Genomic DNA, 24,041 nt, shown 5'->3' on the forward strand with positions numbered 1-24,041 from the left:
TGAACTTGTTTAAACACAGTTTTAGAAATGGGAAAACCAAGTGGAGCCATTTATTTGTTAGCTCTTGAGAAAATTGCCATAAAAAAGATCATACATATTTTTAAAAACATAATTGTAAATTCAACATTACTGTGTTAACAGACTATGTACAACAAATGAAATCTATATTTCATTTTACAGCAGAATTGCCTTATGTATTTTTCTCCATTGACAGGAAATAGTATTCAGGTTTTAGTGAAATAAAGTAGTAAGTAGGAAGGAAATGGTTGTGATAATTCTTGGGATTCTTCCGATTTTGTTACTGCAAAGTTTTAAACTATGTCATCAGATGACATTTTTGAGATAATACCTGTTGAAAAGATTATTAGTAGCTGGTAACAATTAGGTGATAGTATTCAAGGGATGTCCTGTAACAAAGAAAACCCAGGGCATGGGTAGATACAATTCAGCCATGTTTATCTAAGTAGGCAGAAGTAAGGGAAGAAATTAGGCCTTTATTCAAGTTTTTTTTTAATAAAAGTAGTTTAATAGAGATAGCAGTGGAAGAGAGAGAAGAAACATCCAAAATATCAGTGTATGAATCTTTTAGCATGGATGGATCCTCTACAAATCTGAAGGGGGAGTAATATCTGTTGTGTATTGGTACTTTAGTCCTTTATTTGCATATTTCTAAAACATATACACATATTTGTAAATAAATGCCAGTACTGTTAGCTTTCCTGTGACTGCATTCAAGACAACCCATTCCAGGGTAAATACTAGAATTTTGAGATGCCCAGCACAGAATATTTGAATACAGTATTTATCTGCATGAAATGCTGTTTATCTTTTATATTATATCTCAACAGTACAGTCCATGGCCTAAGAAGCAAAAGGCTATAGGTTTAATTTTCTGGCTTCTTCAGTAAAAAAAAAAGTTCTTGGATGTTAATGCTGGAAAAATTTAAAATTACAACTTAATCAGAGTGAGACTATGTCGTTTAGAGCACCAAGGAGATATATATTCAGAGTCTAATAAAAAATACTCAAAGGTGTATTCAGAGTTCACTGAGCTTATCACATTGTTCTCTTACCATTTTATATTCCGCCCACGTTCGATCAAAATCTACATTGCCATCTAAGCGTCGCTGAATAATTGTCCAGCCTCCTCCCGCTGTCTCCATATCACAATATGTCTGTCAGGTCATGCAGATATAGAAATTGTTACTCATTTAATTGATTTTTATCCAAGTTAAAGAGTTAACAAAACTAGGCCTATTTATGGGAGGCAAAATTTGCTTGCTCATATATATATAAGGGAGGCAAAATTTGCTTGCTCATATATATATATGGGAGGCAAAATTTGCTTGCTTATATATATACTTCCCATGTGACATAAAAATACAGTTCCCATAATCATGTTATAGCAATGTACTCCAGCAGTACTTGCATGCAAACAAGCAATCAGCTTTCTCTCTGTGTTCATTTTGAACAGTACTAGGAAACTTTGTGTCAGGGCCTGTAGTATTATGTCTGTTTATATGAGCACATATAATGAAAACATGTTCCTGAGGTGACTGTGAAAGCTGTCTAACTCTCCATCAAACAGATATTTTGCTGCCAGTTTTGATTTTCCAAAAACTTCTGTTTTTGTTTCTGAAACTTTTTTGTTGTTGTTGTTCCTTTGGGGGAACCAGGCAAATCTGTAGAATTAAGGTTTCCGTAAGAAATATAATGGCATAGAAAATATGCTCTCTTTAGAAATCCATTTCTCGCTTCTGGACTTTGTGCTTGAGGTGAAAAAAATGAAACTTTGATTTTGGGTTTTGTTGATGTAATAGATTTAGTATTAGAGAAATAGCTAGTATACAATTAGGTAAAAGTAAAAAAAACCTTGAAGTTACATGTTATTACTTATTCTGCTGTGCCAAAAAGAGTCAGAAGTCAATGCTTTTCTTTTCCCTTTTCCTCTATAATTTTTACTCTTCCCCTTTTCCTCCTTTGTTTTCCTATTATTTTCATTTTATTTTTGTATTTTGTTTTTGATAAACTAAGAAAAATTTGTGACCAAAAAAACCCAAAAGAAATACATGACTAATTCTAGATATTTAAGGAATTACATTTAATAAGACTCTTCGTTTAGGGCTGAATTGTTTCATTATTAAGGCCTAACTAAGAGTTGAAAAGTGCAATAGGGTCTTCTGTTTTTACACAACATTCACAACTATACCAAACATTGCAGGTGTGCAAAGCTTGTCACGTCATACCCAAAAAGATTTGAGGCTGTAATTGCCGCCACACGTGCTTCAACAAGTGGAAGGTCTGAATATTTATGCCAATGTGGTATTTCAGTTTTTTCTTTTTAATAAATTTATAGACATTTCTAAAATTCTCTTTTCACTTTGTCATTATGGGGTACTGAGCATAGATTGAGAAAAAAATGAGTTTCAACAATTGTAGGATCAGGCTGCAGCATAACAAAATTGACAAAAGTGAAGGGGGTCTGAATACTTTTGGAATGCACTGCAAATGTGGTCCATTACATCAGAACTGGGGGGGAAACGTCCAATTAGATTTTGAATTGCACCTCTCAACAATAATCTTCCACCCCACAGAGCTAACAGCTTCTGTATCTTGAGGTATTTATGAAAGGCTTGCAGGCCAACCATTTCAAGAACAAACTCATGTTATACCGTTTATTCGTCTTCCTGAGGTTCATACAAAAAGACAAGGTATTTGGCCATTATTTTGTAATGCAAGAAATAGGAAAAGCAAGATGATGTTAACAATATCACAGTAGTATATCTTCAACAAGAAAGCAAGCATGTCAGTTTTGCATTGCGCTTCCTAATGAAAGCTTGCAGGGGGAAGAAAACAAGATTAGCAACGTACATTGTGCTGCAATGTTTATAAGTCTCTGGAGAGGCCAGAGTGTGCATTGACAGGAAAAGATCAAAACATAAACAGCCGAAGTCTGGCAAATAAAAGGCAATTTTGTTTCTCTTGCCCAAAATAAAATGTAAAGCAACATCAATAGCACCGTAAATCCTGGTCTTACAAAAAGGCCATCAATATTTTCCCTAAAAAGGTAATGACAGTAATTCTGGTGTTTCCATGGGCAGAATGAAATCCACTAGGACTGTTTCTGCAGAACTTCAATTTTCCTGGAGTAGTATGTGGGATTCCAGCAAGTTGCATCAAAATTAATGAAGGTTAAGCAGTAATAGTGTTTGATGGATTACACTCCTAAGGCTAGGATAATCCATTAAACTGCTGCAAATAAAGAAGGTGATGGCAGTCTAAACACTGTAATCATTCTACTCCGTGTAGCAGGTCTGGGAATAAAAATTGTCCCATCAATCATCCTGCCTAATTGTTGCCCTAACATTGACCTCACTTTGAGACAACATTATGCTCCTATTAAAAAACTAATATAAAAACCCAGTCATACTTTGAAATGCATATGGTTGACGTATTCTACTATATGCTATAAATAGTATCTCTGATCAGAACTGGACTTAAGATAATACTTTCAATATATTCTGTTAATCTGAAAGTTAAGATTCTCTTTTTTCTAACCTTGAAAACTGAGTGATTAAACTTTTTAATTTATACAACTTATAACTTAAAATATTTCTGATACTGAAAGAGTTTCCCATTCTGATTAACATAACCAAGACAGTGTAATACCTTTTTTTCTTCTCCTGTGTTAGATAAAATTAATGTGTAAATACCACTTGCTGTAAACCCCATCTTGAATGCTTCTGAGCAGTCTTTGAAACTGATCTGTTCTTTTCCAGTGATCAAGGCACTCTTAGATGCTAAAAAGCAAAATGCAAAAACACATTAAGAAAGCTGTTATAAAAATCTCTTAAATTCAGTTGCAATGGAGATTTGATCTATATACTATATACTATTTTCTCCACCTGCCCCGTCTACCATTTTTCCAGCCTCTTCAATCTGTTTACTGTTTAAGTAAGGTCTGTAAATCTAGTTTCCTTACAATACAAGTTTGCTTCCAGTCTTTAATTGTTTTTCCACACTTCTTTGATAGTTAGAACTTAGTCCTCTTGACACTGGCATATGTTCAGGATATTTTTTCCACATTGCACTTAAGTCAGTATGATTTGTTTACTTGTTTGTGCGCTACTTAAGAGATAACATCAGCAAAAACATTAGCAGTTTCAGAAGTTCTCAAAGAAACTATTTTTAAACTGTAAGACAAATTGCACAGAATCAACTTCCTTAAACAAAACAAATATCTTATGAATTGATTGTGGAATGCTTATAAAGACAAGTCAGATCCTCAACAATGTGGTAACCGGTGGAAAGTTCTTGTTCAAATTGTCATTTAATATTCCTTCAGAATATTTTGTTCTTTTCTGCTCCCCTGTATCCCATTTCCCCCGCCTCAAATAATTTGCCCATCATTCCTTGCCCACCAAACAGAAGTATCCACAAGATGCAGTTAAAAACTATCAAGATAGTAGCCATGACAATGCAACCAAAGCTCTGCCTGCTTGTTATGCATGTCACATGTATATCACATGTGAAAATCAGACAAACATTGATCACACTTTTCTGCCTTTTTTATTATATTGTTGCTACATTCTGAGGGTGCTCTGCCATTGATGAAGTTGCTTAGTCCCAGCTGACTATTTTGGATTTCATTTGTTAAGATTTCTGTAATGGATCAGACCTTACAGATGCCATACATCTGCTGATAATTCCCTCCTGTTGAATTCTGGATCCATATTCAATAACTATATCTATTAGACTTAATTATCTTGTAATTTTGCCCCAAAAAAAGCATATCTTTTTGGTGAGGAAATATTTTATTTCGAAGGGGTGCTGAAACAGCAAAACATTCACACAAAGCTAGAAAAAAATCAGCTTTGACTCTTCAAACAATGGTTTTAACTTTGATGCTAGAGAACACAGAGAATTGTATTTGGCAGAATTCAGCCCACCGTGGTTACATTCTCACAGTATTAGAGCTTGTTCTGTCCCTCTGAATGACCCACTGGTTTACTATTTTCCATATTAGTATGGTATGAGGTTTAACACCCACACATAGAAGTGGACTCCCAAGATTTAATATTGGTGCCAAACTCAGGGTGGTTTGGCCACTCTTAATCCTTCCTTTATTCCCAATATGTGGCTAGGGAATAGGTAGGGAATAAAACTTTCCCAAATCAATACAAACGTGATATAATTAGGCTTTATATTAACAAAGAAACTGAGGGTGACTGTGGGAAGGGAGGATTTTGAAGCTGAGGGAAATTGCAGGGAACAGAAAATGCTAACCAAAAGCAATTAAGGAAAATATTTGTAGTTCAGGATTGAAATGAGCGGTTCTTGATGCTTTCTGAGCTTGGTTGTTTTCTTGCAGATGTTTCATTACCCAACCTAGGTTAACATCATCAGTGCACTGATGATGTTATCTAGTTTGGGTAATGAAATGTCTTCAAAAGCAATTGTCTAGCATTCCAAGAATGGTGTGCATGTATTCTACATCAGCAAGATAATAGTGACTTGTATTTTACTTACGTTGTGGCGTAGAAATCATGGCAAACAAGTTTTGCACAGTTTCCCTCAGGTCATGTTGCTGCTTTTGCAGGAATGAATTGTTAGCTGTAGCATTGACTAGCTGTTTCTCTAGTTCTTCTATTATGGAGTTCTGTCTAGAAACAAGTGACTGAAGCTTATCTTTCTCTTCTTTCATTGACTGTAGTTGGGATATGTGTTTGCTTTCCATTTCAAGGACCTTTTTTTCCAAAAGGCTAGCAAAAAAGAAAAATCATCGAGATTTGATTATTGCAATATTGTTATGCAAATTAAATCAAATAAATTAGCTAGTGGAAGTGCCCATAGTGGTCTAATATATAGTCTGATCAAAACTTACAAAAATGACATCCTGCTCTACCCCATACATAACATCTCCTCTATATTAGCAGGGACTAAATAACTTCAGATCCTAGTTAGCAAGATTATTTGAATTCATCATCTCTTTGATTTTTGATTCTTTCCTCCTTCCACCAGATAATAAGTGTTACAACAACAGGGTGATCCCAAGTGCTACTAGGTATGTTTTATTCTGGAGAAAAATAAAATGCTATGTCCAAATTTATAACCTATGTAAAATAAAGACAATATATATATTATTTTATTTAATATGCAGTAAATCTACAACAGTTCTTATTTTGCATAATTTATTCTGTTCTTGATAGATATGAAAAAAGAGTTGGAATATATATTGATGCTAAATCCCTGATCCTAAAGACTGCTTCATTTGCTACTTTAGAAAAGGAATAGTAAAATTTTCAGGACACTGAATTCTGCATTCAATTGCAAATGTTATATTCCTCCAAGACATGTAACCTTGTTTAAGTGAGAATGCTTTAGAGTAGTGATTCTCAACCTGTATTCCGCAGAGCCCTGGGGGGGGGGCCACGATGTTTTCACAGGGGGCCGGGAAGGCTTGAAGAAATGTTATGATTTAAATCTTAAGTTAAATCTCAGGGGTCTGAGGCCACAAAAGGTATTTAAACGGGGTCCATGGGGAAGAAAAGGTTGAGAGCCACTGCTTTAGAGCAGTGGTTCTTAACCTTTTTGAACGAATCGCCCCCTTGAGCCAATGAGGAAGTTGTCATCGCCCTCCTCCCCCAACATAACCTCTCAATCACAACATAGGAAATAATTCTTCAATTTATGCAAACACTTTTTTTGTTTTCTTTAAAATCGTCATCAGGACATATCAATGCAAATAATTTATTTCCAGTCTTTTTCCCATATCTCCCATATTCTGGCCAATGGCGCGTTACTGTATGGGTAGAGGCTGCTGCGCAACGCGAATGAAGATAAGCGATGCGTCTTCACATATGTACGGCGTTCTGTACTGAAGCTAGCTGGAGGAACATTTGAAAACACAATTCAATCCACTAATAGTGAGCGATCTGATGTTTTTGTACGACACATATACAGCGATTCACTGCACGAAAAAGTCTCAAAAGTGTCCCCAAAACTTCTCGCTCCATCGCTCCCATATCGCCCCCTTTTCGTTCCTTCGCCCCCGCATCGCCCCTTTTCATTCCATCGCCCCCCTGAAAAATGAAATCGCCCCCTAGGGGGCAATATCGCCCAGGTTAAGAACCACTGCTTTAGAGCACTGACTATACAAGTCCATTGAATACAGCACTGCATTCAGTGGCCAAAATGATCTCTTTTAATTCTGTAATTTTAGAGTTGTTATATGTCCCACCTCTGTATATACCACTTTCAGATAACTACAGTTGAGCTTGTGTCAATATTGATACCTATTAAGAATCTTTTCAATGATCTCTGACCTCTGTTTTATCATTATGGGTACCTCTAAAACAGTCATGGGTGGCCACTGATCTCCTTTTTAGCAATTTACAGAACACTTTGAATCAGTATGATTCAGTTTGATTTTTGTTTGTTTGTTTTTAATGTGCTAGATTGAACACCATCCAACAGAATTTAAAACCTTCCACTACCATCCAACAGTTGCATCATGCTAAAAATCTGAGCTCTGCCCAGTTATATGATATAAGCCTTCACTGCCTACTAAGCCTTGGTTGCCAAAAATATGCCTACCCAAAAAGGTCCTGTCTCAAGATGCCAAATGGTTATCTCAGTCTACCTAGAACGCTACCTAGACAATTGCTCTAATAAAATCCAACTGTTAGGGTCTTCAAGCCTTCTAGTCCCAGTGAAAAATGTACAAGTTAGTGCCACCTTTGAAATGATTCAAATTCTGAGTTAGCTATGAAGATATTATTTTGCTCTTGCCTCCAGAAAGTATGGAAACAGATTTTATAGTGTCTGTTCCAAAATATTCTTGTTTTACAAATATTTGTGACTTGTTAATAGATAGCAAATGACATTTGTTATAATCCATATCTGTTCCTTCCCTTATCCCATTAGATGACATATAAATAATGAACCCATGTTGATCTTGCTCCTCCAGGAGCAAATCTTGTTTGCATAAAACAAGCCTAGCAGGAGCATACACAAATATAGCAAGAGAGTGAAGACAAATGTGAAAACATGCCCTTTCCCCTCAGCGTTAATGTTTACCAGAAGTGAGAAGTTCTTCACGCATCGGAATTTCTACTGAATAATAGTTGAGCTCATTGTAAGTTCAAGCCTACCTTATACTATTCTTAAGTATAAGCCTCCATTGTTTTTAATTTTGGAAAGCAGCTTGTTGATCTCCATTATCTTTCCATTAAGATGTCAACAACTCACTATAAAGGCAAGAACTATTCAGCTGAATGAATGTGCTTGCTATCCAATTTAAGAAAAAGTAAGGTTGGCTTCTCAACACATGGATCTAGCCAACTGCATAACCAGCCAACAGCAGGTCACACAAAACGTTCACGAAATAAGTGAAGGTCACAATTCTCCAGCTGGTCTAATGTGATCCCAGCTCAGCAAGAAATGTTAATAGTCCTGTTGACTAGCTGCCATTCAAATATCTTGAGTAAATAACAACAGATTCAAATGTGTTTGATGTTGTACACCAAATATTGATCCAGGCAAAAATCAAATATGTCTCATTTGTGCTGGATTTAAAAAGAAGCATTCCCCAAGATTGGATTCATTTTTATAACTCAATGGTTTAAAAATTGTTATGAATCTGGAAGGTTACATATTAAGATAGATGACTTGCTATATCTGGAAGAATGATAAATGGGAGGAGGGATTTCAAATCCCTAATGGGTTAAACTCCATCGAATTTGGATAAGAGTTCATAATGTAGCTGATTGATTGTTTGTTTTTAGGGCATTAGAGTCAGTACTAACCTCCAGTGACTGCCTGGAATACTCTCTGCAGTTTTCTTGGCAAGTATGGTAGGATCTCCAGCTAGACTGCAGGGAGGTGTTAAGAGAGGCCCATGTTTGGAGTCGTTGTACTGCAGGAAGTGGCATAAGCCTGACCTCCCTCAGAATCCCTGAAGCCTTATCTTGCCATTTGCGACGGAATGCGGTCCATCTGGTGAGATTCTTGTAAGATGCTGGACCATGTCCACTATGGACATAAAACTCCTGTTGAGACTCTCCATGAGTGGTTCTATTTGATTTTGCCAGGTTGCCTGCTTCCTAGAGCTGAAAGAGAATGACTGGCTCAAGGTCACCCAGCTGGCTTTGGGCCAAAAGCAGAACTAGACCTCATGCCAGCTGGTTTCTAGCCTGATGCCTTCATCGCTATACCAGATGACTCTCTAAAAGGCTACAGTGGAAAACATTCAACCTTGAATTCTTAGTTACTGAGTTACTTTTAGACTATAACTCCCATTATTGCTGCCTTCTGGTCTTGTGGTTGAAAATCTGGTGTTGTTGTTCAATATCGGGATCTAAAAACAGGAAAGGCAACTCTAAAGGAATTCATGAAAAAGAGATGGAGCTATTTGGTCTCAGGAAGCAACTCCTTGCATCTCAAAAAATATTATTATTGTTATTGCGATGTTGTTGCAATGTTGTGATGGTGATGATTGGACATACAGTCAACCATATGTTTAGGTTGGATTTGGTCTTTTTGTCTACCTATCAAGTCCTTTCCAAGGACCAGGGATAAAAGCAGCTGGTGTTTGTTGATATATTAAAGGTATCTTTGCTGATTGTAAGCTGTTCCAAATAAACCTGCCTTTTGCAATTGACTGGTGGTTATTTGTCAGTGGTGGTGGTGTTTAAATGGCATTCCAGATGTTTGCAATTATACACAAAGCATCTATCATTATTGGTGCTTTCTTTTGCTATAGTTGTTCTACTTCTATTTGCAAGTATTTCTATTTTGTGATTTTTCTCCAGTTCTTTCTATTCTGCTCTCTCCAGGTACTGTATTGCAATGTCTACTATCCAGAGTTTTCCTGTTCCTTATCGACACTTGTTAAATCTGGGGTATTGTGTGGCAGATACTTGTCTGTTTGAATTCTAAAGTCTGAGAGCAGTTTAACTTCTTTATTTTCTATTACTTTGTCTGTTTTATTTATATAACAAGAAAATGTATATGGACATCCAATAACTCATGGTGACTTCAGGCAGTTTACAGAAGTAAAATCCCCACCAGTTCTTGCTTGCACGCAAATAGTATTTCTTGCAGATCTTCCAAGGCACCATTGTTGCTACTTCTTATGCCTTTGTTTGTAGTCAGTGTGTACAATCTTCTTGCAGCAGCTAAGTAGGTGGTCCATTATTTCTGTTTCTTCACTTCTTTGCAGATACTGCATTTACTGTCTATAGCTGTCTTCTCAATTCTAACTTTATGTATTTGTCTTTAAGGCTTGGTTTCACGCAGCCTGGGTTAGCTCCTCTGTCTCTTTCTTCAATTTCCCTGCTCTTAGCCATTGCCACGTCTTGTTATCTGCTTTGCCTGCTAATTATTTTATGTACTGGCCATGTACTTTACCTTGCCATGCCTCTTTTCTATCCTTCATTTGTTGTTTCTTATACTCCAGTTTAATCTCTTCTGTATTCAGTAAGCCATACTCGTATACTAACTTCAGGGCATTTTCTTCATTGTCCTTCCGATATTCTTCCAGTGCCCTTTTTTCTTCTTTAATTGTGTATTTATAACATTCCATATCGACCTATGCTCCTTGGTAAATATACCCTGTCAACATAGCTGTGTGAATGAAGGGCATGATTCTTTGTCATTATTTTTCTGGTCTTTCTATTCAGGATTTCAGCTCCATTCCACTATTCAAGCCATATATCTAATAACTGGAATTGCCAGGTTTTAATTGACTTTATGGTATTTCCATCACTGATTTTGGTCTTTAAGATCATATTCACTACAAATCTAATTTTCATTGTGCTTGATGTTGTTGCTTGATCAGATATTTTTTGGTCTTGTTCTTCGGCTTCTTTTCTTTCATGTTCTAGCTCGCTTGCATCTGATCATAGCATGCTGATCTTATTTTCCAGCCTGACCTTCCATTTTGGTGGTGCACTCTTTGCCTTTTTTTGTTCTTTGTTGGTTTGTCTGTTCAGTCCGAGCTACTTTTGGCAAGGCTTCATTTTATTTGCCCTAGGTAGACCTTTGCAGTTCTTCCAGTTCTGCTTTTGTGAATACTTTATTTTGTTTTATAAATTGACGTTAATCTGCTAGCCTCTGTCCTGTTATTTCTGACTTTGGATGTTTTTCTTTCCAGAACTGGTGCTTTTTTTTTCAGATATCCTCTTCTTGTTGATTTGTAATAATAGATCACTATTTTGTTTTGTTTTCAATCTTTGTATATTTGCGATAGGTAAGCACCTTTTCTTCCATAGCCCTGCTGCTGCTGGCCCTAGTTGCTCAGCCAACAGTCTTCAGTCCTATAGCCCAGTTTTCACCAGATATCTAAGAATTGCAGCACTTTAGTGGGGGTTCTTGTTAATCCAGGCAATGACCAATTTGTTATAGGTTTGTATAAATTATGTTTTACCATCTTTATGGGAGAGACATTCTTCATTCAGCTCTTTTGAAGAGCTCTATCCAATAGGCCTAGTTCTGTTCCTCAGAACACACAAGCCCGACAACCTTGTCAAGATAATGCCTCACTGAAGGAGGTTTTACTATTATTTTTTTCTAAGCTAACAAAAGAAATCACTCTGCTAATTTCACAGAACTGGGGGAAAAAATCTCCCGTAGTACAGGTAATCTTCAACTTACGACCACAGTTGAGCCCAAAATTTTAGTTGCTAAACAAGGTACTTGTTAAATGAATTTTGCCCCATTGTACATTTTTTTTTTGTCACAGTTAAGCAAATCACTGCAGTTGTTAAGTGAATTGTGCAATCATTAAGTGAATCTGACTTCCCCCATTGACTTTGCTTATCAAAGCCTGCTGGGAAGGTTACAAATGGTGATCACATGACCTCAGTACAAGGCAACTGTCATAAATACATGCCAATTGCCCGAATTTTGATCATGTTACTGTGGGGATGCTGCAACAGTCAAAAGTGTGAAAAGCAATAATGTAAGTCACTTTTTTCAATGCCATTATTACTCTGGTCACTAAATGAATGGTTGTAAGTCAAGGACTAGCTGTCAATGAAAATATGTTGTAAAATAAATTGAAATTCATTTATCCTTATTGTTACACTGTTTAAGCAAGTATGAAAAACCCTAGGGATATGTGAATTGTTTTCCCTAGAATAGTTTGCTTGATAATAAAGAAAAAGTCCCCCAAGTTTTGGCATTGATACAAATTCAGTGACTACAAATAATATTTTTTTAATCATCAATTTTAGCTTTTGCCCTTTTTGCCTGTTTATGCATTGACCAAAAACATTTTTGTATTTTATTTCATTTTCTTTTTGAAAGTTTGTTAGAGGATACTATAATTATACTATAGGAAAAAAGATAATTGATTTCTCTATTCACGAGTCAATAAAAACCTGTTACCTGTTTTTTTCTTGCAGTTTACCTATTTCATTGGTCTGATCTGAAATCTGCATTTCTAGTTTGTTAGTTGAGATAGAATGGGCCAGCAGTTGAAGCTCCAGTCGTGTTGTCTGATTTAACACCTACATTTGGAGGAGGGAAAAAATGAAGCATATCTGATAATTTGAAATAAATTACCATCAATGTTGTAAAAATATTGACCTTATCATGCCAATGTATCTAAATTAGCAGAAAATAAACATTTTTTGAAACATGTATTGCTATACAGTCATAAAGCTACATGGACTTTATACCCGTAATAATTTTTGTTCTAGGAAGGGTCTCTTACACAAACAAAAGCATCTGTAGAAGTGACAATAAGATAATTCTGATGCAAATTAATTTTTTTGGTAACCTAAGGTAATTTGACCTTAAATTACCTTCAAGGTCAAGCAATGTGATGCTTTTTAGATATTTTTCACTGTTTCTGCATTCTACAAGTGCCAGTCAGCATCATCCATGATCAGTGATTTTGGCAGTAGCAGTCTCAAACATCTAGAAGGCATCAAGTTGCCTTTTCATGGTAGACAGGAGGTCAAATCCCCATTCAATCAGACAGCACACTGAGTGATTTGGGGCTAATCTTTAACCTTTCTATTCAGCCTGCCTCACTGGAGATAAAATGAATGGAAACCCTTCCACATAGTATCTTACATTGAAAGGTGAGGAAAACGTGGGACATAAAAGCAACAACCATAACCATATGATTGTGTTGCAGAAATAATACCATTTCTGAGTTGATTGTGAAGTAGGAGAGTAGAGTAGAACAGAACAGAATGCTTTTGTAGTTTCTTTTCAATTGTTTCTGTGATTGATTAAGATGAGTTCCAAATTATGGATTGAGATAAAGCACTTGCCCAAATTGTAGCTGAACTAAGCTTGGTTTGTAACTTTCTGTCAATAAAAGGTCGGTGCTATTCTGATGATAAGGTCTCCTCTGCAGAATGATTCTTATTTTAAATGCTTTAAAGGAGATAAATAAGTGTTTTAAATGAGATAAAAAGAAGGGAAAGTTGGGAATCAGCAGTTGAAATTCAACCCATCTACTTCATCAAATACTTCATCATTCAAGTCATTCCTCTTTATTATTTAAAAACAGTACCGGAAATGTCTTTTTTCTATGTAATCAGAATTTTTATGGGTGTATGTAATGAGGATCCATGTTCCTTTTTGCAAAAATGATACCATGGTTTCGGTTTTAATACGCTATTTTAATGACTGCTTCTTACACCTTTTTTAAGTCTCAAGAATGACATCTGTTTTTAAGAATGAGGAAACAGAACTGTCATGTAGAGCTTTGTTTTCCGTTCTATTCTGCTACATGTTTCGTAAGTCATTATTGTGTTTCTCACTGTGTATTTTTTTAAGTTTTAATTCATCAAGATCTGGCTTCAGTTGGCAGGATGAATTTATTACTCACATCCTTCATGTTGAACAATCATTCAGGACATGATTTCACACTTAAGGGTATTTCCAAATTGTTGGCAAAGCTTTACTTATTTATTTATTTTAAAGATTCTGCCTGTCAGATTTTGGATGTTATATGGCATAAGGCAAATATAAGGAAAAAAAATAGTCTAAACCTTTAATGTAAAGCCTTACAATAAAGTTAGTAAATCATGTGATGTACTGAATTGATAGGTAGTGTACTATCTGGCAGTCATCTCTGGTGAGGGCATTTCATAAAGTATGAAACTCTCTCCAATGAGAGGAAGAGCATCTTCTTTGCAAAATGTCCACTGAGAGATTTTAAAGTATGAGCAGATTGATATGGAGACTCATTTTTTTAAAGATGTTATATAGCAAACCTAGATATTGGAGGCAATAATTTTTCAAGTATTTGTGGCCCAGGTCATTTTAGGAAGAATCAATAGCCTACATTGTGCTTAAAAAGAAACAGACAACTAATGAAACACTTTAAAAATTGGTCTTTATTTATTGAAGTTTCTGAACTATCTTTAAAATTAGTCATGTCAGAAAGATAGTGAAGTAACTTATAAAATCACTCCAATGCAGCCAATTTTCTATCACTAGAGCTTTGCCTTTTGAACTGAGATTCTGGGAATTTTATTTTTTTAACAAACACGTTTTGGAGCTGAATAGGTTTGAAGACTCCTGGTTAGTTAACCAATTTACTATGTTTATTAAATCCTATTCAGAATTGATTTAGTTAATGTGAATCTTCTGTTTTCATGGAGAAATTGGTCAGTAAAAGTACCTTTGAAAAACATTTGAAAAACTCATCTGTAGTTTAAATTATATTTTTTGTCATTTCCTTTGGCATCATGTTTAGAATGTTTTGTGTTTTATGCTTTGTAAATTACACAAAAGCATTCCAAAGTTTTGTTCTTTTAAAACAGTCAGCAAAACAGTTTAGTTCACTATTCAACATAAATGTTTCAGAAACAGTTGTAGCTGAATGCAAATACTTTGTGAACGTTTTTCATTTATTGTGAGGTATGTAAGAAGTTTCAAATGAATTTATTATTTCAAGAATTCTATATTGTTTATTCTGTAAATGCAATCATTTGTGGTTATTCCATAATAACCACAGTTTTGGATGAAATTTGACTTGAGATGTCTAATGAAGGGATACAAAGAGGCAGAGAAAGAATGAATTTGAGTATGGGAATTTAAAGGAACCACAATTGATTTGGGACATGGACATCAACTTGAAAAAATGTGACCATTTATTTTTCCTTGGCACTTCCTGTTATTTCCTAACCTTTCTCCCACTCAGTTTAATCTTTTCATTTATCCTTCAGTTATTAATGCTGATTCAATTTCCTCACAGATTATGTCTTACATAAGAGCACACAATTTGGGCCCCTCTAAGATCTGCTTTAGCTCTGTTTGATGGGCTGTAGCAGATTAAAAAAAAATCTGGATTTGGATCTGGGTTTAAGTCAATTTCTCTTTGGTTTCTGTTTCTGTTCCTTTCTATGTTAAGAAAAAGGAGAATCAAACCTAAGGAAACATTTTCAAAAGTTCTCTATAAACAGAAAGACATATTTTCCAGGGCTAAAATCTCAAAAACTGTACTGGTGTTAAGAATGGAATATAGTCATCTTCCAATAATGTACAATGCCTTTATTAGACATTGCTCGACATTAAGTCAGGTCCTTCTTGCTCACTCCCAGTTTTCTTTGCTCAAAGACAACCCCTAATTTTCCAAGGCCCATACACTGTACAAGTCTTTCTCATATAAGATTCTTTTCTCTGTCCAACTCAGTTGCAAATAGATCAAGGCAAGATATTTCAGGGTATATTCATATGAACTCAGTTGAAGCTGTTCTCTCATAAGGGAATGAGTGATTTTAGAAAGAAGAACATTTGTATTGAGTTTAGGAATACAGTATTAGTATAGTATTACATTCTATATCAGTGGTTCTCAACCTTTTTAATGCCGCGACCCCCCAACCGGTCGTAAGTCGAGGACTACTCAACTGGTGCAGCACCGTTTGCAGAATGGGACTTTTGGCTGGCTCAGCAGGGCAGAGACAGCCTGGACAATTTCTATTGGCTTTCAAAAGCCAATAGACTAAAAGGGAGTAGCACAGCTAAGGAAAAGGGGGAAAAATGGCGGACTGCGTTGTTTGGCGACCCCCGTGAAATGGTCGTTCGACCCCAAATGGGGTCCCGCCCCACAGGTTGAGAACCACTGTTCTATATGTATATAGAATTAGATGGAAAGAAAAAACATCGTTATCCATGCATCCAGCAGATGCTCAGTCTAATATTTTCAGTGCTAGAATGTATACAGTTCAGAACAAGAAGAGAGGTGGTCATTTTCCTCACAGAGGCATTTTGAATGATAATTTAATTACAGTCTTCTCAAATACATTAGTTTTATTTTTCAAGGTTGAGCATGTTCGTTTTTATTAGCCAAATGTTTCTCATGAAACTGCAGATTAAATGCTTTTTCAGGGCAAAAATATTACTCTGGCCAGCAAAACATAGTGCTCTTTTTACTTACATGTGCTTCGACATCTGTTAATTTGCGGGTCTGTTCTGCTGTTTGATTTAATAGGTTTGTGCCTAATTCAATCATCACTGCCGTCTGATTCTGAACTGCATTCTGCTGAATCTCAACCATTTCTTTTTTCATATTATCCTGGATATAATTCTCAATCTGCATACAGAAGAAAGAGAAGATTTGTTACCTTAAAGTCCAGACATTGTTTTGTCTTATTTTGTTTTTGTTTAGATTTTGTTTAACAGGTAAGACCAAATGGGGAAATCTGTTGTAAGCCACACAGACTGACTTTCATCCTTAGTCTTCCTGAGCTAAATCTAGTACATCTTGTTTTTCAGTAGCCAATATAAAAAAGAGAGAGGAGATAAAATTAAAATAAAATAAAATACTGTTGATTACAATGTAATATAGACTTTTAAACATCAATTATTATTTTGGTCTTCTTTTCAGAAAACTATCATCATTTCTTGCTTAAGAAAAATGCAGACAGATTGCCTAAAGAAATTAAAGTAGATGATGAATAGAATTTAGATATGAAGTATGATGTGACTAAACATTGTGATACAAGAGTGTCCCTTTTTTGTCCATGTAATGTTGAAGAGTATATGATTCTAGGTCTCTCTGGATATGCTATTACGCATAAGAACCTTGGAAAGTTGAATGGTTATTCAAACTTAGCTACATGGATGCTTCCCACTATTGTCACCTCTGATGGCACTGGATCATTGCACACTTTGTTTAAGATGAGAGTAGTTTAGACAAATGCTCAACAATTTAGTCATCTTCCTGAATCAAAAGTTCAAATATGTAAGAATATCTCAAACCCATGTTGCTGAGATTAGACATGAAGTCTGGTATGTGATTTGTACATTGTTACTCAACTTTCTGACAAGTAAAACATAAAAAGAGTGTGAAACAATATCTTTCTTCAAGGAATGCCAAAATAACAACTGTTTCAAAATTATCTTGGGTCACGTTCTCATAAGTGTTTCAGCATGTGTGGCCAACATCATATTCCAAGATTTAATGTTTTTTTAAAGGTGCTGTTTATATTAAAAATTTCTTGGTGGGGTATTTTCTCATAGATGATAAATTCTTTTAAAACTAATTTTCTCACAGTCTATTTTTCTTATTTCTAATACAGGTCTTAAAACTTTATTGTCCTCAGTCAGTATTTTTATTGCTGGATGTCTTGTCACCTTTCATCATTAAATTCGCTTCAACTAAAATCTAATTTGTAATAGGAAATAATTGTCGAATATTTGTGGATTATGTCCCTTCCTTTTTTCTTCCCATACAATATTCAATTCATACTATTTTAAATTCTTTCAATATAGAACATTCCCTAGTTTTATTTCCTCAAATCAGCCTTCCTAATTTAATGCCCTCCAGATATGTTAAGTCTCTAACCTCAATAATTCTCAATGAAGATTCTCAGTCATCCAGATAGAGTTATCTGGAAGTTAAGTCAACTCAACTTCCAGATTCAAATATTCTCAAAATTGAGAATTGTATATATTCCAGATATTGCATCCCCCCCATAAGAACTCTGCGGGTTGGTTTGGTGTATGAATGAATGATTGATAGGCCCAAATTTATACTATGAGCTTCAGTATCTAAGACTGAATTTTCCTCATCCTAGCCCAAAACCTAGTGGCTTTAAGGGGCTGGGAATTTTCTTGCATTGTTAAAACCAAGACCCTAACTAATTAATGTTACCTAGAATCTGCTTGAAGAAATTCAGCATTAATTCCATTGCTTGCTACGACTTACTTTCATCATTATTGAAGATTCATCAAATCTTCCTTTGGACTTTGCCTGACAAAATAGATTCAGACTGTCTGAACTGACTGCTTCTCTTTGGAAGAATGTTAGTGGGACATTCATTCTTTATTTGAGGCAGGAGTGAACAGTGTATAGTCTATGGCCCGTAGATTAGGCCCACAACCATCATATCAATGACACTTAATGACAGATGCCAATAGTATGCAATACATTTTTTCTAATTTAAAAGGTGTCCACTAAGCTTAAAACATCTGCTCTGTTTTTATGTTAACCACGAACCCCAACCTGCTTCTCCCAAGCTTAACATCTTATCCCCTATCCCCCTTACAATAGCATACTCCTGCCTTCTCATTTTCAAAGGTTTTATGCATATATGTTTGTAAAATGTAGCTCTGACTCAGGAAAGTGTTCTCTGCCCGTACTTTAAATGTTGTGGGAAAAGAGGGCATATAATTAGTAAAGATATAAAATAAACTTTTTACTTAGATACAATGCCATTCCTTGAGCACTAGTCTCAATAATATTATCCAACATTTGAAAAGGAAGGATTTGTAAGTTCCTCTTTAAAATAAGATTGTTCCTGAATCTTATGTACATCTATTTTACAGGGGGGGGGGGAAACCAAATGCTAGACAAACAAATTGGCTGTACTTTCCCAGATATTTTTACTTATTCTTCATCTATGTGATTTATAATTCCACTTCAGTGCAAAACAACTAAACCTTCTCCTTAATAAGACTTAGTGTTCCTTTTATTAATGTTGCCAGGCATTTTTGTTCTTGGCAGTAATAACGATATATGGAAGTCTCAATTTTTGCCTGCTAAATGCTACCCTTTATGAAGAACATATGTAAATGTTACAATACATGATGCAGATCATTTTGAAGAAGAAATATCTAGCTAGAACATTAATAAATAGTAACACCGAAAATAGGTTGTGGCCTGAAGGCAATGAACTAGAGAAAATCCAAAGAGTTTGAAATTGGACAGCTTGCATTTTCTTTGAACAGTAGATCTCCTGCTGTCATATGGTTTTTCAAAGTCATGTTTGAAATTTCACTCCTTCACACGAAATCAGTTGTTCAATCTCCAGCCCAGGGCCAAGACTAAGAAATCTACTTTGAAGAATTAGGGTTCCTGTTTGTCTTGGATAGCAAATTTGGAAAGGTATGTACGTGTATTCAAACAACATGTATGTGCTTTTCCATAGAGATTATATGGAGACAATGAATATAGAAAATATAAACCTCAATATATGAGTAGAAATGGGGAGATAATGCTAAAAGGAAAAGAAACATAGAAACGTTGAAAATTGATGGCAGAAAAAGACCTAGTGATCCATCAAGTCTGCCCTTTGAGTTTTTGTTTGTTTTTGTTTTATTATTGTTATTATTATTATTACATTTTTGTTGGATGATAAACATGTGTTTATCCTAAGCATGTTTAAACTCGGTATTTGGTAATTGTCAATATGCTTGACTAAAATTTATTTTAGATTAGTAATAGTAGAGAGTTGTGTAACTTCATCAAATGTAAACTTGTCCAGGTGAAAAATAAATACAGATAGTCCCTGCTTAATAACATTAATTGGGACCGTTCAATGAAGTGGTCTTTAAGCGAAACATCACATGACAATGTGACTTACAACAGCAGTTCCAGCAGTTGTGATCATTAAGCAAATCACCATGGGTGTTAAGCAAAATGTCACATGACTGCAACTTGTGACCCATAGCTTCTCCATTGACTACTTGTCAGAAGCAAACTGAGAAAGTGGCAAATGACAATCACATGGCCATGGGATGCTACCATCATCATAAATGCATGATAGTTAAGCAAACATGATCATGGGACCAAAGAGCTACTGCAATGGTCATAAGTGGGAGGATTGGTCATAAGTCACTTTTTTCCAGAACTTCAAACATTTGCTAAATGAATGGTTGTTAAAGCAAGGACTACCTATAAATGCAAACTCTAGATGCAATGAAATGTTCACTTTGAATGGCCACTGCTGATAGTGACAACATGATCGGGCCTATTAGTGGATTTGTTACTGGATTTGTGAGAATCAATATTTAATTTTTAGGCCTGGGTATATATTACAAACTATTTTCATTATTATATTGTGTTTTGTCAATTTGAGCCCTCTCTGCCATAATATGGACAGTGATATAAATTATTTAGATATATACATAGCCTGCTTCAGAAGTCTTAGGAACCTTAAAATATCTTCTATATGCCAATGTGGTTGTCACATCAGAATTTGAGAGATATTTCTTTGGATGAAGGCTTTTTTTATCAGAAATACTTAACAATCAGAGCGGTTTTCATGGCAAAAACTTTGGATTGCCCCTAGTACCTTGCCAATCAGGTTTATCTAAGAAGTTAAACAACTTTTTAAAAAGGAATTAGAACATATGTTTTGGTTTCTCCTTGGATATACTTTTAGAGCACTTGAACAAAGGTCGTAGTAAAAATATGAATGTGTTCTATGGATTATTGTGACGAGTTGTAAATTGTGAGAGTGTGCTACAGCAATAGATTTGGTACAGCAAGCTGAGCATGAATTTACTGGATATAAATAAGTTGCCTGGCTTGTAAAATCTTGATTTAGAAAATAGGAATGTAAAAAAAATGTTCTGTCACTGATTTACAATCCCTTAAGGTTTTGATCTGTTTTCATTTTTGTAAAAGAAAACATAATACCAATATAAGCTCAGAGCATTTTCTGCTACTTTCTTTTTTTTTTTCATGCAAAGCTGCGTGTTAAGTGCCCAATAGATAACAAAAAAGTTAACTACAAAAAGTTAAAAATCTCAGCCTGGGAATTACATTTTTAAACAAGATTGTGCATCTATAGTATCATGGCAAGACTTATTTCAGAGTAAGAATAGCTATGAATAGTTAGTCTGCTAAAATGGCATATATTTCTCAGAAATAATCATGTTAAAAGGAATTGTACCATTTTTTCCAGATCATTCTCTTCAACTACAACTGTCTAGCCCCAAACCCGATGGATGCTCGCAGTTTAGCTCTTCTGTGAACATATCATAATCTCCCATGCATCTAAATTTGGTTGTCCTTCCCCTCTTTTTTTAGCTTTTATTTGCTAAATTATTTGTTGGTCACGGTGTTCCTAGCAGAGCCAGTGAACTATTTGGAACTTGTTCTGACATTGCGATGTTTGGCTGTTTGTACTGATAGCCTATAATTAATGCACTTTAAATATGGACACTTGTATAATTTAGTAGTTTTATGAATTGGTGCTGCTCCCTATATTCTCACAAAAACCATATGTGATTGTGGTACAAAAGAGAACAAAAGATCTTTCATATTCAAGTTATGATTTTTACAAATCGCCGATAACAAATGGAGGCCCTTGGCATTTGCCGCACTCCCCCTAACAAATAGAGACTTCCTACTCCCCAAGAAATGTTTTTATTGGACTCAGCTATCCCACAAATGAGAAAGCCTGAGAGTTCCCACATTTCTAGCCTGGTGTCGATCACGTCTTCAAGTCAGGATATACAAACTCTGAACAGGATTATATTATCATGGTAAAGTTGTCAGTAAGCTGTCATTAATATTTGCAATCCCTTCTAGCTAGATTTTGAAACTTATTGGTCTTCTTTCAATGTTTGCTTTACTTTTTTTTACTTTACTTTTTTACATATATATGTGTGTGTGTGTGTGTGTGTGTGTGTGTGTGTGTGTGTGTGTGTTCTGAGGTTTTCGCGGGTGTTTGTATGTAGGTCTTTGGTTGTTCGGGTTTTCTCCCGCATAAAATTGGAAGTGTCTTGGCGACGTTTCGACGAAGTCCCATTCGTCATCTTCAGGCTGGTGTTTTCAGCTTCATGCTTCGAGCAGCAATTTTCAGCACGGAGCTGAAAACACCAGCCTGAAGATGACGAATGGGACTTCGTCGAAACGTCGCCAAGACACTTCCAATTTTATGCGGGAGAAAACCCGAACAACCAAAGACCTACATACATGTAAACATGTGCAGCAGAATCGGAAGTCAAAATTAGGAAAGTTTACAGAATGGAGAGCTTTTACCATACTCCTTTTCCCATTTTCCCTGATCTGTCCCTACCCATACCCTCTCCCATGCTTTTTGATTTGTGAGCCTGTTCCTTGGTCTGACTCCAGAAGTAGCATGACTGTTTTCCACATGCCCTCTTGTCCAGTTAAAAACTGGAATAGTCATCTTACAACTGACAAGATTAAGTGCAACATTCCCAATGTCCTATCAGGTAGAGCAATTAATGTGTTGGATTAGGAATAGGAAAATCTACAGTCAAATCCCCAGTTACCTGCAAAGTCTCTGAGTGACCTGATCTCTCAGCCTAATTTACTTTCTAAGATTCTTACGGACCAGTAGCAAATTCTTAGTTTGCATGTAACATTTTGTTCCTCTATACTACTATTAACTTTCCAAAGGAAAATCTATTATCTCTACTCCTTTTGTAGGCTTCTAATATCAAAGACAGTGTGGGAATTAGCAGCACTGCCCTTGAAAATGTAAAAAGAGGACTGGAAGGTGTTGCCACCCTGAATAAATTCACATGGGCAACAAGTCTTTCTAAAAACCAGAGGCTTAGTATGCAACCTGCCTTAAAGAAATGTATTGGCTAGAGAAGTTTCAAGATGAGATATGAAAAGTGAATCAGCTTCTATTGTGAGGGATTGACAAAAAAAGAGAAGACAGGGGAAAACTGTGTCAGATGCACTAATTCCAGCATGTCTGCACTATTATAACAGATATAATATATCAACTACTTTATCTCAACTTTTCTTAGGGTTTCAAAAGTTCTTGCTTCAGTATTTCTGAGTTACCTGCTTGAAATGGAAACTCCACATTTTAGAAATAACTTTTCTAGCTGCAGCTGCAACAAACAAAAATTTGCTATGAAAAAAAGAGGTTCAGGTGCCACATATTATATCACAATAATAATTACCCTCAATATATTTTCTTGACATCTTCAACATATCCTCTTGATTATTTTCTAATCATTGAAGATCAATATGGATTTCTAAATTATTGAAAGTTCCACATTTGATTCCAGTCATAAGGAGAAGTTTGTGATAGTCCCTTTAGCTATGCTGTTTCAGAGCAGGACACATACTGAGATAAAATTAATTTAAGCCAGGGAGCAGAATTTGTGAACTTCATTGTGCCTTACATTATTTTTTCCAGTAATTGAACACTGGATAAAAAAAAATCATAACATTCAATGCAACATACAATCATTACACAATTCAACAGTACTCATGAAAATTCTCTTCTATGTAAAACTAACTTTCAAAGGATTATACATTCAAACCACTTTGATTAGGAAGGCTAATAGTATTTTTCCCACTTTTGTTTTACGCTCTTTAAATGTTAGAATTTGTTCCCGTCTACAACTTCTTTTAAAACATGATTCCAGTAAAAAGGATTTAAATATTTTGAATATGCAGGAAAATGAAAAGACATTATACCAAGTACATAATTAGAGTCTGGAAAAGAGTCAAAAGTGGTTTGCAGCCTTTTATATTTCAGGCAGGAAGTCCCCGTAGATTTCTGTTGTTTGTCAAGAAAAAACAATCCCCTTGAGAATGCAGATGGGAATGCTTGGGAAGCCTACAGTATTAGTTTTAAATACAGCCTGCTGTGAGCAGCTCTGTCATTTCAGACCTCCAGTAAGCTTGCTTCTCTTATCTCTTTTTCCTGTCAACAATTATTTTTTTTTTAAGGTGAAAGTGGTTAAATGATGCCCACCTAGGTTGAGAGAGATTAGAAAATGGTCAGAATAAGAAGCCTGACACATAAACCCTCCTGAAAGTAGAGGTGGGAACCAATATTGCAGGATAA

General features: G+C 35.5%; 2 protein-coding genes across 13 annotated transcripts in view; one reads left to right on the plus strand and one right to left on the minus strand.

The window, feature by feature from the left end:
• MCPH1 (microcephalin 1) overlaps nucleotides 1-24,041 on the plus strand; it is a 112,213-nt gene that overhangs the window by 35,450 nt on the left and 52,722 nt on the right. For 2 of the 12 annotated variants that reach the window (XM_039340974.1, XM_039340978.1), the window contains one exon: nucleotides 16,460-16,560. The exons of 8 other annotated variants lie outside the window; for them this stretch is intronic. In XM_039340974.1, coding sequence (XP_039196908.1) covers nucleotides 16,460-16,493 — 34 coding nt within the window. In that variant the 3' untranslated portion in view covers nucleotides 16,494-16,560. Of the gene's footprint in view, nucleotides 1-12,407; nucleotides 12,515-16,459; nucleotides 16,561-24,041 lie in introns of those variants that run through there. 2 more of the 12 variants (XM_039340976.1, XM_039340977.1) reach the window with 2 other exon arrangements.
• The window catches only part of ANGPT2 (angiopoietin 2), a 45,703-nt gene that overhangs the window by 6,939 nt on the left and 14,723 nt on the right, over nucleotides 1-24,041 (minus strand). Inside the window, exons 2-6 of the mRNA XM_039340979.1 lie at nucleotides 16,406-16,561; nucleotides 12,391-12,512; nucleotides 5,530-5,762; nucleotides 3,670-3,800; nucleotides 1,074-1,175 (exon numbers count right to left, since the gene is read on the minus strand). Coding sequence (XP_039196913.1) covers nucleotides 1,074-1,175; nucleotides 3,670-3,800; nucleotides 5,530-5,762; nucleotides 12,391-12,512; nucleotides 16,406-16,561 — 744 coding nt within the window. The remainder of the gene's footprint in view (nucleotides 1-1,073; nucleotides 1,176-3,669; nucleotides 3,801-5,529; nucleotides 5,763-12,390; nucleotides 12,513-16,405; nucleotides 16,562-24,041) is intronic.

The sequence above is a fragment of the Crotalus tigris genome, unplaced genomic scaffold, assembly GCF_016545835.1.
Source record: "Crotalus tigris isolate CLP2741 ecotype Arizona unplaced genomic scaffold, ASM1654583v1 scf7180000017764.6130737, whole genome shotgun sequence".
Lineage (NCBI taxonomy): Eukaryota > Metazoa > Chordata > Lepidosauria > Squamata > Viperidae > Crotalus > Crotalus tigris.